Below are 15,478 nucleotides of genomic sequence, written 5' to 3'. Positions count from 1 at the left end.
GGATTAGGACCCAGCCTGGGTTTCTTGGAGATGTGGGTTACAGGCGTCTGACTCAGAAGCTGCCAGGGAGGAATGGCAGGTCCAGCTGGACCAGAGCTCTGTCAGAGTACCATTCTCATGGGGCTGCAATCCAATCCTCCCACTTGCTTAGAGTTGGGGAGCAAGGGACCTTGTCCCCAACAAGGGGGTGTGTTTCTACATCGGGTGTCCTATGCCAGGGCCGGAATGGATAAGGTGCAAGCCTCTTGTTAATTCTGACAGATTCCTGATGCCCCTCCCCTGCTCGAAACCTTCTTGTCTCCTCTTTGCAGGAACAAAGCCAAACGCTTCCAGTCCTCCGTGACTGACTCCATTTGAGCTTTGCTGCCTCCTCTTCCTCTGGGTCCCCCAGGCCCTAAATCGGGGTCCCTGGGCTGGCCTCTTGCTCTTCTGAAACAGTCACAGCAGAGCTTGGAGCGCCCCCTCTCGCTTCTCTTGATGCAGAGCTTTACACTCATCCTTAAGTCCCCTTAGTGTGTCCTCTCCTCTACAAAGTTTTCCTGGATCCCCACCTGTCCCCTGGGTCCACTTTGCTCCGACAGGGATTGTCTCTGTTCTGCAGTTCCGTGTTTATCAGAACGTCTATCCACCAGGCTGGGGGCTCTCTGAGCCCAGCGCCCAGCACACAGCTGGGAGCACATGTTTGCTTGTGATGCTTTAGCTATCATCACCGTCTCGAGGACTCCCTCTTACAGGCTGCCTCAGGCCCGGGTTTGGGGAAATGATTATGGTAACTGGATATTGAGCATCCCCTGGGCACCAGGCATTTCATCCGCCTCTCCGCAAGGCAGCAATGACCAAATTCACTTTTTAGGTGAAGGAATGGAGACTCGGGGAGTCAAAAGCAGCTGATCGTGGGTCACATAGCCTGGCAGTGACAGGGTTGGCATTTGAACCTAAGCCTCTGTCTCCAAAGTGCATGACTGTCCCATGACTGACCCCCACGCAGAGCCCTTCCTCGAGACGCAGTGGTGCTATGGGAAGTTACCTGGGCCTACGGGCCACTTGCCCCCCTGCCGACCTGCCATGGAAAGAGCACAAAGCTTCCACAGCCCAGTGGATGGGTGACCGGAGCAGATGTCCCCAAGAACCTCCACCTAAAGCATCAGTGCTTCGAAAACATACTTTTTAAAATTCAGACTTGTCACTGAATCTGTTTTTTTTTTTTTCCAATGGGCTGAAAGGAATGCTGTTCTAATCCTATAGAAATACATGTGTATATTTGTCTTGTTTTATAAAGATAATGGTTGAATGGTTTACCGCACAGCAGGCAGAGTGGGGAGCTCGGTGAGGTGTTGGCCCTTCTGTAAAGTTGCCCCCAGTGTACGGGTGGGATACTGGGGCTCAGAGAGGGACAGTGTCCTGTCCAGGGCCACACAGCACTGGGCCCAATGTCATGGGGGTGAATTGTGGGTGAGAAGGCAAGAAAACAGAATGGGAAGGGCTCTGCTGGAGACAGGGCTGGAGAGAATCTCCAATATAATAACCATACTAGAAATACTAATAGCAGCTACTATTTCTTGGGCAGCCTTGGTGCCTGGCAGTGTGTTAAGCGCTTTGCTTGCATTATCACTGGACTCTTCCCAACAGCCCTATGAGAATAATACTGTCTCCAGCCCTATTTCATGGGTGAGAAAACTGAGGCTGGGAGGAGTTAACATCCCCAAAGCCAATCCTGAAGCCTGGTGCTCTGGACGCGCGGTGCAGAGCTCCCCCTGCACAAGCACCCTTGATGCACCCTGTGGACACTGTCAGAAGGAAGGTGCAGGCTGAGGGGTCGGCTCCCGGCCCCCCAGCCTGTCACGTCTCAGCAGCAGGCAGGCAAGGAGTGGCCCGGGGGGTGCACAGGGCTGCATCTGTCACAGGTCATTGGCCACGGGGCCGCAGGCACCAGGAGAAGGAGCCTGATGGAGGCACTCAGGCCAGGGAGAGGGACCTGCCCCGTCCATCCTTGGGCTCTGGTCCTCAAACACCACCCCAGTGCCTCCTCCTTTGGGGCTGGGGAGGATCCCTGGAATTCAGCCTCCCGCCCCAGTCCCGGTCCAGCCCCCAGCTCTCAGCAGCCGGGTCCCAGTGATGCCCTTGCTGCTTCGCCTCAGTGGAGCCCTCAGCCAGTTCTCAATCTAAATGACAGCTGCCCTCAGCCAAGTCAACTCCAATTAATTTCCGAAGGCTTTCAGGGGCCTGGCTGAGCCTCTCCCCAGGCTGAGCTACCCCAGCGGCTGGAGCAAGGCCCCTTCCTCACCCTCATGGGGCCTCCCGATTGTTGGTAGGGGCCCTACCAGCCCCTCAGGAGCCCCCGTGTGTGCGCCGTGTGCTGCCCCCCATCTGATGGGGCCAATGTGGAAATGCTCGGGCAGCGTCCGTGGAGAAAGCACTGAATGGGGCCTCGGGTTTTGTCCTTGGCTGCTGTGTCACCCAGGGTCCTTCTCGTCCCATCTGTGTGCTTTAGGGCCCTTTCGCCAAAAGCAGGAGTGTTGATCCAGAGAGAGAGGGTGGGAGGGAGGGAGGGGGAGGGGGAGGAAGAGAGAAAAAGATAAAGAGGGAGGGAGGGAACAAGAGAAAGAGAGTGAGCAAGAAGGAGAGGGGGGAGGGAACAAGAGAGCTGGAGAGAGGAGGAGGGACTGGGTGTACCTGCCATTTGGCTGCGACATTTTACTTTCTCCTGTGACTTTGGCATCAGACAGACCTGGGAGTTACCCTGGCTCTGCCACAGGCCGGCTGTGAGACTGTGAGCCAGTGACGTCCCCTCTCTGAGCCTCGGTTTCCTCCCCTGTAAAATGCCCTCTCTCCCTGGGTGTTGGGTTGGTCCAGTGAGATTGGCCGAGGCCCGGCCCCATAGGGAGCCTAAGGTCAGTGTATCTTACTGTCTCTTGTTTTGGGAGGGCACCTGCCTTAGCCTCCTGCCTTCTTTGAATGTAAAATCTGATCACCCCAAAGGGATAGAAAGATTCAGGGGACTTGTACGTCTACTCACCACCATTCATTTCTGAGAGGACCAGATAGGCCTGGAGAGGGGGAGTGACTCACCCAAGGTCACACAGCAAGCAGGTGGAGAGCTGGGATGAGAATGTGAGTCTTCATTCACATATTTCACAAATGCTTATCAGGTGCCTACTGCATGCCAGGGCCAGAGAGACCTCGGAGAGCCCCATGGGCGTGTCTGCTCTCAGGGTCTCCATCCAGGCCAGGCTTGTCTGGTCTTTACTGGTGGGAATGTTATCCCCTTCTACAGGTGGGAAAACTGAGGCTCGGCAAGCTGAGCTTGCCCAAGGTCATGGAGCTGGTGAAGGGCAGAGTTGAGACTCAGAGGGAGGAGGGAGGATTTGAGTCCAGGTTTCTGAACATCCAGAAGCTGCCGGCTATGGGGAAGGAGGGGGTGGGAATTGGGGTGTGCTGTCTTCCTGCACGGCTGGTGGCATTATAGACCAGCTTTGTACCACCTGACATCTGGCTTAGAGTCGTTGTTCCTGCCCCTGAGGCTAGAGTCGGTGAGTCCCCCACACCCCGTCTAGCTCTCTGAAGGAGGGGACACGACCCAGGGACTGAATGTGGACAGGCAGCCAAGGCGGGGTCCTCTTTGGGGTTGTGAGGCTCTTCAGAAGGATTCCAGTTGGGGTTTGGGGACCAGTTCCACTAAGGTTGGGCCCCCCACATCCCCAGGGGTGGGTTCTTGGAGATGGGCCTTTGTGTTGCCTTAAAAAAGCCTTGGACTTTGTTAACCACCGACAAGACTCTCTACTCCTGCTCTGATTGCTTGTGGCCTTTACCTGATAGAACCTGACAGAACTCGGTGAGGACCCAGGTGCTGACCTTATCCTATTTCGTAGGGAAAGAAGCTGAGTCTCAAGGAGGAAAAGTGACTTGCCCAAAGTTGCCCTGCTGGGAAAAGTGCCAGGGACCAAGTTACAGGCTTTGGTCATCTGACTCCAAAGTCTCCCCATGATGTTTTCCATCTTTGGTGGCCTGTTGCTAAGGGGCTCGGAACTCAGGATTCCCTCTCTGCCCGGGGAGATGTATCAGCACTTCCCTGTACCCAGTGAGGCGGTCGCTGGTGGCATCATTACTATATGGTGGCTGGTGGTGGGGTGCCATTTGCAAGTGGGGGGTGTTGCAGAAACATCACCGTGAGGCTGACAGCCAGGTAGATGGTAGGAGTCAGCAGAGGTGAGGAGTGTGTTCTAGGCAGAAGAAACATCAGGAGCAGAGGGGTGGAGGTGGGAAGGATCAGGACTTCTTCACTGAGAGGTGAGGCTGGAGGCCCAAGATGGAAGCAGGCCGCATCATGGGAAGCTGGAGACTTTATCTTGGGGGCACTGGGGAGCCATGGAAGTTTTAAGCAGGAGAGGGGCCTGCTCTGGTTGGTGCTTCAGAGTTTCTCACCTGGCTCACAGGGGAAGATGGGCGTGTGGGTCAGCATAGAAGCAGAGAGAGCAGCAAGGGTGTTGCTGCAGGCGGGAGTCGGGGCCTGGACCAGGGTAGGGGCAACGGGGCGGGAGAGCAGTGGGTGAATTTTGAAGGCAGGCTCTCCCCTCCCTGGTGCTTGACTCTAGGCTTGGGGAAGAGTGATGCCCAGAGCTAGCCTGGGTGTGATGGCCCGGCCTTTCTTGGAGATGGGGACTAGGAGCTAGGAGCTTCTGGGTGGACATGGATGTGTCTGGGGGCCCTAAGGGACTCCCGGGCTGCAGGACAGAGGTGCCGAGAACAGGTGGCTCAGCCCTGTGGCTTCCAGGCCGGCCGGCCTGCCTCTGCTTCCGGGCGCAGTGGCCCAGCCCCCAGCTGAGTGGCAGCTGTCACAGACACCAGCGTCTCCCCCCCCTACACCCCCTGCCAGGTCCAAATAAAGGAAAAACCAAAATACATTTCCCTTTGTCGGAATCTGGCGAGGGTGAGCCTCTGAGAGTCATTCGCTATTGTGTTCTGGGGCCCACACTGCTCCTTACATAAGCTTCAGGTTAAAAATACTCACGGAATTCTAATTCGCCTCTCTGCCTGGGATCGCACCCCGGGGGGCCTCCCAGCCTCGGAGGGCAGGGGGTGGGGCAGGTCCCTGGCACCCAAGGAAATGAAGAAACTGCCCCACGCACAAGGCGGGTGTGCGGCAATATTAGCTCTGCCTGCCTCCAAAGCCCTGGGCTGTTAAAGTATAGTAACTATAATAATCCTAAGAGCAACTAACCTCTTCTGAAGGCTCATCATGTGCTGAAGTTTTCACCCATGTGATCTCACTTCATCGTCCTCCAAGCCTGTGAAGTAGGTTCCCATTTTACAGCCCAGGTTAATACCTTGCTTAGGTTATACCCTGGATTAGCACCCAGGGAGCCCCTGACCTGGGTGCAACTTGGAGCCCACATTTGACCCCCATAATCTGGCCTTCCCTCTGGGGGCAGAGGGACAGGAGGTGACCCAGCAGAAGTCCCCTTTCTGAGGGTTTGAGGACAGAGTGGTGGCCGTGCGTACCACCAAGGCAGCACTTCAGCTACTGGGGGTGGGGGGGCGGCAGCTACCCCAACCCCCTCCCCCCCTGGAGCTGAGGATGCCTGAGCACGTGGCCCACCCAAACTGGAACCCATTCCCGGGGATACTGAGTGCAGGGCAAGGCAGTGACAAGGCCTGTTTTGCTGACTTTAAAAAAAAACTCAGCCCCCTCCACGGGTGGCACCTCCAGAAGTGAAACTAACAATGAGATGTCCCCAGGTAAAGACATGCACATCTTTCCCCTTCTCCCTTTACCTCAGCCGTGGCCAGCCAAAGGGTCACTCAGCCGTCCCAGTTAGCACTCCAGACAGCCGTCCCAGCCCCGCTGGTCCCTGCAGGCTGGTCGACAGCCACACAAGGCAGTCCTGGTGCTGGTGGGAGTGCACTGTGTGCTAAGCACTTTACATGGATCATTTCACTTAATCCTCGTAACTGCCTCCATGAGGGCCAGTCCTATTATTTCCCCCATTTCCTAGGACTGAGGTTCTGAGAGCTGAAGTGATGCACGAAAGTCCGTGCTCCCCAAACGGTAGGCATGATCATTGTGGAACCGTAGGAGGAGTGGAATTCCATCCGTTATTCACGCGGTCACTTTATGGGCACGGGCTCAAGGTTCTTTCCTTTCCTTTGTGGAATTTACTATCCCCTTTGTGGATAGGGAAGCACTGAAGACAAAATCTGATGTGGTCTCATGTTGGTGGCAGGGTGAGCCCAAAGCAGCCGGTACCCGGAGAGCATGATACCAAGTCTGCAGCGTTCAGCGAGGGGGTTCTGGGAAGGGGCTGGATGGATCAGCCAGGGCTTGTGCACATGGAGAAAGAGCGGGGAGAGACTTTGTGGGAAGGAAGAGCGAGGCATCCCAGCTCCAGGCCCCGCCCCTGTGCATGGGGACTCAGGTGGTCTGTTCTGGCCAATAGGGGGATGACCTTAAAAACCGCCCCATGGTCCTTCCTTGCTGGGCAGGCACGCCAGGAAGCCTCTCATCTCAGCTCCTATGCTGCCCGGGGTGAGGCACCTCATGGTTATACATTTTGAGTCAATGTCACCCCTGCCTCAGGAACTGACCACCCACAGGCAGGGCGTCATCAGCTCTTTCTCTTGTATGGCCTCCCCCAGCTGCCTTGAGCCAGGCCCATGAGAATCACCATCCCCAAGTTACAGATGAGGAAATGGGGGCCAGCTGCCAAGGTTGGGGGACCCAGGATTCCATCTCGGCCTGATCTGCGGGGAACTCTGGGCTAACAGGAGAGGGCCGGTCCCAAAGCTGGTGACCTGGCCTCGGGTGACCCCTGGGCAGCTCCGTGTCCCTTGGGGTCTCAGTCTTCCCATCTGTCAAATAGGGCTGAGCGGCCCTTCACAGTCAATGCACAGGCCCCAGCTGAGCTGAACAGGCCAAATCTGCCCCTCCCCCACACAGCCACAGTCTGATAGGGGAGGCTGACAGCCAACAGTGGAAAACAGGACAACACCCATCAGGTTCTGCAGTGTCTGCCAGTGCCGGGCACTGAGTACCTCCAGGGTCTCCCCAGCCCTGGGAGCCGGGCGAGGGGGCGGTTTTATCTCTGGGTCCTGGTGTGGGGGCCGGCATGCCTGCTGCCCTGAGGAGTGGGGATGGAGGGCCTCTCCTGGGCCAGGCCGGGGCAGGCCCTGACTTGAGGCGGCTCCCGTGGGACTGATTTATTGGCAGCCACTCGGCAGCCCAGGGGAGCCGCAGTCCTAGGGTGTGTTGGGTCCCCCCAGCTGGAACGAATCCTGCGGGAGGATGAGTTTGGTCATGCTTGGGTTGTCAAGAACTGAAGAGTCATATTCTCTCCTAAAAACATTCCCCGTGGATACCAGACTCGCTTGTTTGTTCCAGGCAGAGGTTGGGGAATCCTGTGCCCATGCTCTGTGATGTGGGGCAAGGCCCTCACCCTCTCTGAGCCCCAGGTGCCCCCTCTAAAGTGGGGAGAAGGGTCACCCAGCTGCCGGGCTTGCTGGGGAATGGAGTTAGATAATACATGGAAGTGTCCAACTGTGTGCCTGCAACACCCTTATTAAATCCACCCCAAGTAAGAAGAGCAGCTGTCTGTGGTTTTGGCGCACAGAATGCGTTTGAGTCGTCTGGAACTTGGGAATAAAACATCTTTAGGAAATTTGGCCATTTGGAGTAGTCTGGAACCACTGCTGAGCAAACCCAGCTCCCATGAGAGCCCTAGTACTCCTGTGTCTACCTTCCTGGTGCTTCAGCCACAGAGCAAGGGAGCCGGGTGTCAGGAGCTCACGTGTGGGTCTTGTCTTTGTTTAGTTGTTGCAAATTTTGGCAAGGGGCCTCGGTTTCCTACCTGTAAAATGGGCACAAGCATTGCTGCGTTGGCTCCTTGAAATAATGTGTCTAAAGTGAAATAAGGAACTCCTTTCAGAATTTCTCTCTCTCTCTCTCTGACAGATGCTACTCCTTCCCCCAATCTAGATCTCGCAATGTTCAGAACAAAATTCCTTTTGCAGGTATTAAGCAGCAGGGTGTCACTGGGAGCAAGGCAAGCGTGGGCTCAGGAGCAGAGGTGTGAGGGCTGTGCATCAGCATGGCTGGAATCCAGAGCCCACTGTGGGTGAGGGGACCCTGAATCTGGTATCTCTAGCTAGCTGGGGTCACAGCATCCCAGCTCCACCACCTCTAACCAACTTGGGAACCTCAGGCTCAGAACCTCAGCTTCCCCGTCCATGAAATGGGTACAAAGACTCCAGATTTATGGGCAGGAACATGCCCAGCTGGCCAGTCTCAAGGAAGGGACAAGGCTTGGAGGCTTCTAGATGGTTGCAAGGACCCCTCACCTCCTGACTCCCCTCCCCTACCTTGGACATGAATGACAGTCCCAGCAGCCCTGTCTGGGGATGTCTCTGTATGCCAGGACATCTGTTACAAGACCCCAAGGAAGACAGCATCACCCCCACTTTGCCAGTGAATAGAACTGAGGCTCAGAGAGGGAAATTGTTGGATCTCATCCACACAGTGGTGGGGCTTGGATTCAAGCTGCAGTCTGTGACTCTAAGATGACTTTGCTACAATACTGTCTCCCAGCTTCACCGTCAGATGCAGGAGGAGGAGGAAGACAGTGCCTTGTTTCCTGTTGGAATCTGCAGGCTTACACCACACCTGGCACACAGTAGGGACTCAGCTTATTAGTTGAATGAAGGAAGGAAGAGGCAAAGGAGAGAATCTTCCCTCCCAGCCCCAGCTCCTCCCAAGAATGCAGGTCCCAAAGCTGGGTGTCTCTGCGGCTCCAGGGTGGGGACCCCAAACCCAGTTAGTCACGCCTGGCCTTGGTTGCCTGGGCCCATCCCTCTGAGAGGATTTTCTCTGCAGGCCATGGCTCAGCTCTGGGGGGAAGCCTCAAGGCGGATCCCAGAGGGCGGGATGGGCGGGGTGACTCCTGCTTGGCACCGGGCCCTGGCTGGGCCTGCACAGTGTACTGAAGAGGGCGGGCCAGTCATGGAGTTCAGTATCTGGGTGTGCTCCCTCGGCCGGAGCTGGGCCCCCACCGCCAATTCCAGCTTTTCTCACTTCTGCTGAGTCAGAAGTTCACCATCAGCCCATCTTCAAACCCAGCTCTGTCCCATCCTGGCTGTGTGAACTTGGGCAGGTCACCTTGCCTCTCTGAGAGTCAGGCCCTGAAAAAGGAATAATGAGAATAATCATGATTCAGTAGGCCTCAGAACAGAACTCTTGGTCACTGGGCAGCAGTAAATTAGAAGTCCTCTGAAATGACTGTTCCATTCCTTCCCTGCCTCAGGACTCCCAATTCCTTGTTCTTCTCTAATATAATTCGTGCTAAGGTGTGAATGGTTGTCAAATTTCTTTCCTGTCAAGTGAGTCTAATCCAAACATTACTATGGTCTGTGCTGTTTCTGGTGCTGTGTGACTGAATGAGAAGGAAATTGAGGGGATTTTTATTGAGGGTGTAGGAGAGGAATAGACTCCCTCACCCTTATCACCTAAAGTCCTTTCATGCAGCAGCTGGGGAGGGGCAAAGGGCACTGGTGTGGTTGGGGAGTCCACACTCTTAGTCTCTGTGGCTCTGAGCAGTTTGACACTGTGTAAGGAAGTTACCAGCACATAGCAGGCCCTTAGCAAATGTCTGTCTGGAGGATGACGAGACAATGGGCTGTATTCGAGACCTGGACAACCTCCCCTCCTCCGTTTCACTGTATCTGATGAACTCCTATACATCCTTCAGTGCCCAGTTTGGACGTGTCTCCTCCAGGAAGCCTTCCCAACTTACTTCAGGTCCAGTTAATCTTTTGGGATTAGAGGTCCATCAGAGGTGACAAACCCTGAGTTTATCTGGCCTAGCTCTCCTATTTCCCAAGGGGGAGGGGAAAAACAGACCCAACAGGAGGTCTTCCCTTAGCTAAGGTCTCACAGCCCAAGTCAGAGGTGACGGCAGGAGGATTCGAACCAAACGTCTTTAGATCTCCTTGGACCATCTTTAGGTGTGAAAAGAGGGCCTGGACATGGCCTCTCTTCTGCTTCTTCCACTTTACCCCCATTAGGGCCTCCTGCAGAGTCAAGCACGCAGCTAACGTCCTCTCTTCCTCCTTTCTCTGCAGCCCACGACCTCCCTCCGAACAAGGCCTCGGCAACCCAGCCCGGCAGCCACTTGCAGTGCCTGTCTGTCCACTGCACAGACGACGTGGGCGATGCCAAGGCCCGAGCCTCCGTGCCCACCTGGCGGTCCCTGCACTCCGACATTTCCAACAGATTCGGGACATTCGTGGCCGCCCTAACTTGAATTGACAAGAAATACCCCCTTCCCAACCAGGCCCTTCCCTCCCCCTTTTCTCTCCTCTCCCCCCTCCACCTGACCCCACCCTTACCCGCCCTGTTAATTTGAAAGGGCCACTATTGCTGAGTGGATGATTTTTTTTCTAGGTTGGTACCTGCTTAGTGGCATATGGACCAGAAAGGGTTAATTTAAAGGGAAAAAAAAAAACCTCAAAAAAATTTTTTAAAAAAGAAATTTGTCTGCCACGGTATGTTACCAGTGTTAACCCTTCTGCAGTTAGCAAACTTTTGCTGAAGCCTTTTTCCTGCTAGATAATTCCCATTTTTCTGTAATCTTGGCATACGTTTTTTAGATGACCTCTTTCCTTGTTTTATTTTCGTGCTGCTGTATGTCCAAGTATTGTTATTTCATAATAAGACAAGAGTTGCTTTCCTTTTTTATTCTCTTTTAGTCTTGTTCCTCCCCACCTCCCTCCCCACTGCCTGTTTTTTTTTTTTTTTTTTTCCTTTTTGCTTTGTTCACTGCTTATTAAAATGGAAATCCTGGAGAATAGTAGTTCTGGAATATTGCCGGGTGAGAGTCAAATTGTCATCACAATATTATATATTGACACCCAACTGTCATCAGTCAGGCTGGAGCCAAACAATTAATGCCCCCCTTAGGTATTCCGCCTGGGATTTTGTTTTGTCTGTTCCCTAAGAAAATAGAGATATATTTTCGTTCCCACAAACACACCCTCAGCCTTCAGCTCCGTTCTCTCTTCTGCTGGAAGCTGCCTTTCACTGCCATGGAGGTGATGACGTATCCAGTCCGCTCTGTGGGAAGGAGTCGGAATGTTCAACAGTGGTGTTTTCTCTCCTTTTCTGGGCCTCTGTACAAACGCCCAGGCTCTGAATTTTCACGCTGTGCCGAGCAGCCCTCGTCCGCGTGGGGATGGTGCCTGTCCAGCTTGCAGAGCTTCTAGAGGCTGCAGGCTCCCGGCTCTGCTAGGGCCAGGTCAGCTGGGTCTTGGGTGCTGGAGTTGAAGGATCAATTCTTAGCCCTGACCTTTCCTGACATCTGTTCCCAGCCAGGCACTGGGGGAAGAAGGAACAGGACTGGGTTATCTCCCCACTTCTCCCGTTCCATCTCCAACTTGGGCAGCCCCCCATCCCTGGGAAGGACCAGGCTTTCGCCGGCACTTTTCGAGGGGCTTGTTGAGTGAAGGAGCCCCCAGGCTCTGCCTACCAAGCCCCCCTCCTCCAAGCCTGTGTGTATTCTCTTCAGGGGTTTGCAGACTCCTGAGGGCTGGAGGACGGAGAAAGGGACTGGAACTAGTGACTTTGATTCTTGGACCTTTTTTTAAACCCAGGAATCCTCCCTACCCCTTTTGATTTAATCTCAGCCTGTTGCAAAACCAGAGCCACATCCCGTGCATCTCATGAAGGAATAACTTCTTTGAGCAGAGGTGAGGGAGCAACTGGGCGAGCAGGGCAGCAGAGAGCAGGGCTCCTGGACCCAGCTGAGGCCTGTCACCTGGTCCTCCCAGGGCGGTGGTCAGTGGAGGCCCAGTGTTGGTGGGTGGGGGGGCACCTTTGAGTGCTGTTGATGACTCCCAAGGGCTTGTGTGACTCATGGGGGTGGCGGGAGGCACCCAGATTCCAGGGCGGGCCAGACAAGAAGTGACTGATATCACTTCACCCAAATCAGTAACTCTTATAGTCGATTTCAGTTTCTGTGAACAAGCATCTTGCTAAATGTGCCATTTTGAGCCTTGCGCCCCCTCCATCCTCCCCCCACCCCACGTCCCCAGAGTTTGCAGACCCGGCTTTTTTTTAGCAAGTGACCTGAAGGCTTTGGGCTCACCGTACAACACTCACGTTGTTTATTTCAAAGAACTTTTCAGCAAAGGAAGAAGAGCGTACAGAAAAATCTGTCTCTTTCCATTCCCCCCTCCTGTCTTTCCTTGGGCCGGCTTTTTTGGCTCGGGTCTGAGTCTGGACAGTCCGAGGTTCTTGCATGGGCAGTCTGACCAGGGTTGACCCCGGCCCCCACAGAGGGCAGGCAGAAGCAGGTGAACTGTGAACTGATCAGTGAGAAGAAAGTGGGAGCTGACTCAGCCCCGGGTTCTGCCACCAAAGGAAAGAAAAGGTGAAGAAAAGCCCCCTCCCCACCTCCTGCCACGGGCTGCAGGAGAGCCAGCCATAGTCTGAGCGAAACTCCACGCCCCCTCTGATTCCACAACGTACAGCTGTTTGAGAGCTTCATCCTTTTATTTCTTAAACAGGCATGATTTCTCCTTAATTGCTTAAGGCCGGGGAGCCAAGTGTCTTGACTTCTGTCTTTGACTTGCCCTGTGTTGAGTCCATCAGCACATGGCCATCATCTCATGGTCCTAGCAACCTCGGAAACCCCTGAAGTTTTAAACTTTCTCGCTCCCCACGACCCCAGAATTGAACAGCTTTAAAAATAGCCTTAAGCAAAAGGATGTTATTTCATTAAATTTGGTTTAATGGAAAGAATAAAAGCAGATTAAAAACACACCCAACCCACGAGACTCCACAAACACTGGTAATCGGTACTGCATAGCAAAACTCTTCGGGAAAGAATATGAAAACGTTATTGCACATGTAAAATATGAAAACTTAACTCTGCTGTGTGTTAGGCAATCCTGTAATCTTTTTGACTCTTAAAAGAAATTCATTTCTGAAATGCTTGGTTGGAAGACTGTGACAATAGCTCATGAAATTGAGTGTTATTTTTTTCTTTCTTTTTTAAAAAAAATATGTAAAGTGCAGTCTTCTGTATTCATGCATATTGTATATACCTGTATATGTTTTCCTGAGCAGCTAAATAACAATAAATATGACGTTAATGGTGACTGTGGTACATTTGTGGGCGGGGCTTGCTTCATTTTTTCCTCCACCCCCTCCCCTTTTTCCATGGGTCTCTTCAAATTCCATGGGGGTCTGGATGCTGTATAGTGTTTGTGTGTGTGTGTGTGTGTGTGTATGTGTGCACGCGCCTGTGCGCATGCACGTGTATGTTGATGCTGTTCTAAATTGGGTCATCTCAGAATTTCTCTAGTTTGCACTATTGACCTTTGGGCTGGATAATTCTTTGTGGTGGGGGAGGGGCCGCTGCCTTGTGCATTGTAGGATGTTTAGCAGAATCCCTGGTCTCTACCCACTAGATGCCAGTAACATCTCTTCTCCTCCCCCCTCCCTTGTGACAACCCCAAATGTCTCCAAACATTGCCCAATGTCCTGTGTGGGGCATGACCCCTGGGGCTGAGAACCACTGGTGCAGGAGGAAGGGGAGGGGCAAGGGGGGGAAAACTATCCAGGTGGCTGTGCTGTGTGATGGTTATTCTTTTGGGTCCTGGCGTTCAGATCCCAGTAAGCTTTGTTACCTCTTGCAAGTTTCATAGGTTCTCAGCTCCTGCTTTTCCTCATCTGTGAAATGAGTAACTCGTGGAGTCGTTATAGGAGATGGTTTGTGTGGACGCAGCCCGTGGGAGGGCTCCATATGCATAAACTGTTGACGTCACGCCATGATCAGCTCACGGCACAGCTGACAGTGTTTTGGAGGTGGGCTGTTCTGTGCTGGATGCTGCTTCCTCGGCTTACAGCCGTGGGCTATGGGCAAGTGGTTTAACCCATCTCCATTTTCTTGTCTCTACAATGGAGCAAATCACATCTAGCTTGAAGGTCACTATGAGCACTAGCTCACAGGCCCTGTAAAAGCTCTGGCTGTCCTATGGGCCACTCTTTGGGCAGCAGCTTCACTCTGGCAACTGTAGACTCAGAGATGAGGTCATTGCAGAGCCTTAGTCTACAGAGGGGGAACTGTGGTGGGGAGGAGATATACAAGACAAGTAAATTGACAGGTAACTGTGAGGGGGATATGCCCAATAACCCATGGTGGTACAAGGGATGAATGTCACTCTGAGAGAGCCATGAACCCCATGTAGGAGGCATGGGTAAGGCTTCCTCCAGCAGGTCATGCCCAGGTAGGATTTTGAAGGATGAATAGGTGTTCACCTTATTCATCGGAACATACAATGGACCCTAATTTGGCAGAAATTTTGTTGAATTTCTTCCCTTCAGTTTCTAAAGTTTTCTTTTTCTAAAATATTATTTATTTATTTTAGCTTGGCCGGATCTTACTTGTGGCACATGGGTTCTTAGTTGCACCACGCGAACTCTTAGATGCAGTATGTGGGATCTAGTTCCCTGACCAGGGACTGAACCCAGGCCCCCTGCATTGGGAGCGCAGAGCCTTAGCCGCTGGACCACCAGGGAAGTCCCTAAAGTTTTCTTTATACAGTTGTCCCATGAACAATGTGAGTTTGAAGTGTGCGGGTCCACTTATATGCAAATTTTTTTCAATAGTAAACACTACAGTACTACACGATCAGAACTGGTAGAATCCATGGATGCAGAGCCGCAGATATGGAGGAAACACATATAAAGAAAACCAACTGTAAATTATATACGGATTTTCGGCTGAGGGCAGGTCAGCACCCCCAAAACCCTCATTGTTCAAGGGTCAACAGTATATGCAACAGCTTATTTGTTAGAATGTAAAGTTTTAAGGACATGGCCTCTATATTCACTGTAATTTGGAGGAGCTTAAAAATCTCTTCAACCTTTAAAGGTCTCCACTCAAAGTGACAGTGGTATGTGACAGTGTTCAGTACCCAAGGAAGGGAAGAAAAGTGACAGAATGGTGACCACTGGGGGTGGGCATTTGGGAACCTTCAGGTTGGTGTGAAATGAATGGATGAATGAGTGAAGGGATTCATGTCTCAGAGGGTTCGTGAACCAAAAGGACCACAGACTGGTGTATTGTTGGCGGGGGGAATCATGTGACATGGATGGGGCTGCAACACTGAGGTGTGTGTTGGCTCTGGGGAGGGCAGGGTGGGACTCCAGCTTCAGGCTGGTGCATCTTGCAGGTTGGAGGAATGGTTGTCTCCTCCACTAAGCCATGACGATCCAGAGGGCTGAGGGGCTGTCTCACAGGGGATGATGAAGGAGCAGTCAGGTGGAAGGTGGCCCTCAGCCCTTCCAGAGCTGGGAGGTGGTACAAAAAAGATACCCCATCCCACTTTCTTTTGAAAAAGATTGGAAAAGGATCCCAACACCAGAGTAAAACATGATTTCCCTAACTGACGAGGGAATTAGTAGGAAGGACCCCACTTGGGGCACCAC

General features: G+C 53.1%; 1 protein-coding gene across 1 annotated transcript in view; it reads left to right on the top strand.

Moving 5' to 3' along the window:
- The window catches only part of MN1 (MN1 proto-oncogene, transcriptional regulator), a 48,450-nt gene extending 35,307 nt beyond the window's left edge, over positions 1-13,143 (top strand). Inside the window, exon 3 of the mRNA XM_081251819.1 lies at positions 10,108-13,143. Coding sequence (XP_081107945.1) covers positions 10,108-10,289 — 182 coding nt within the window. The 3' untranslated portion in view covers positions 10,290-13,143. The remainder of the gene's footprint in view (positions 1-10,107) is intronic.
- Positions 13,144-15,478: the final 2,335 nt, after the last annotated feature.

The sequence above is a fragment of the Mesoplodon bidens genome (genome assembly GCF_964165515.1).
Source record: "Mesoplodon bidens genome assembly, chromosome: 13".
Classification (NCBI taxonomy): Eukaryota; Metazoa; Chordata; class Mammalia; order Artiodactyla; family Ziphiidae; genus Mesoplodon; species Mesoplodon bidens.
This window is presented reverse-complemented; position numbering and strand designations above follow the sequence as displayed.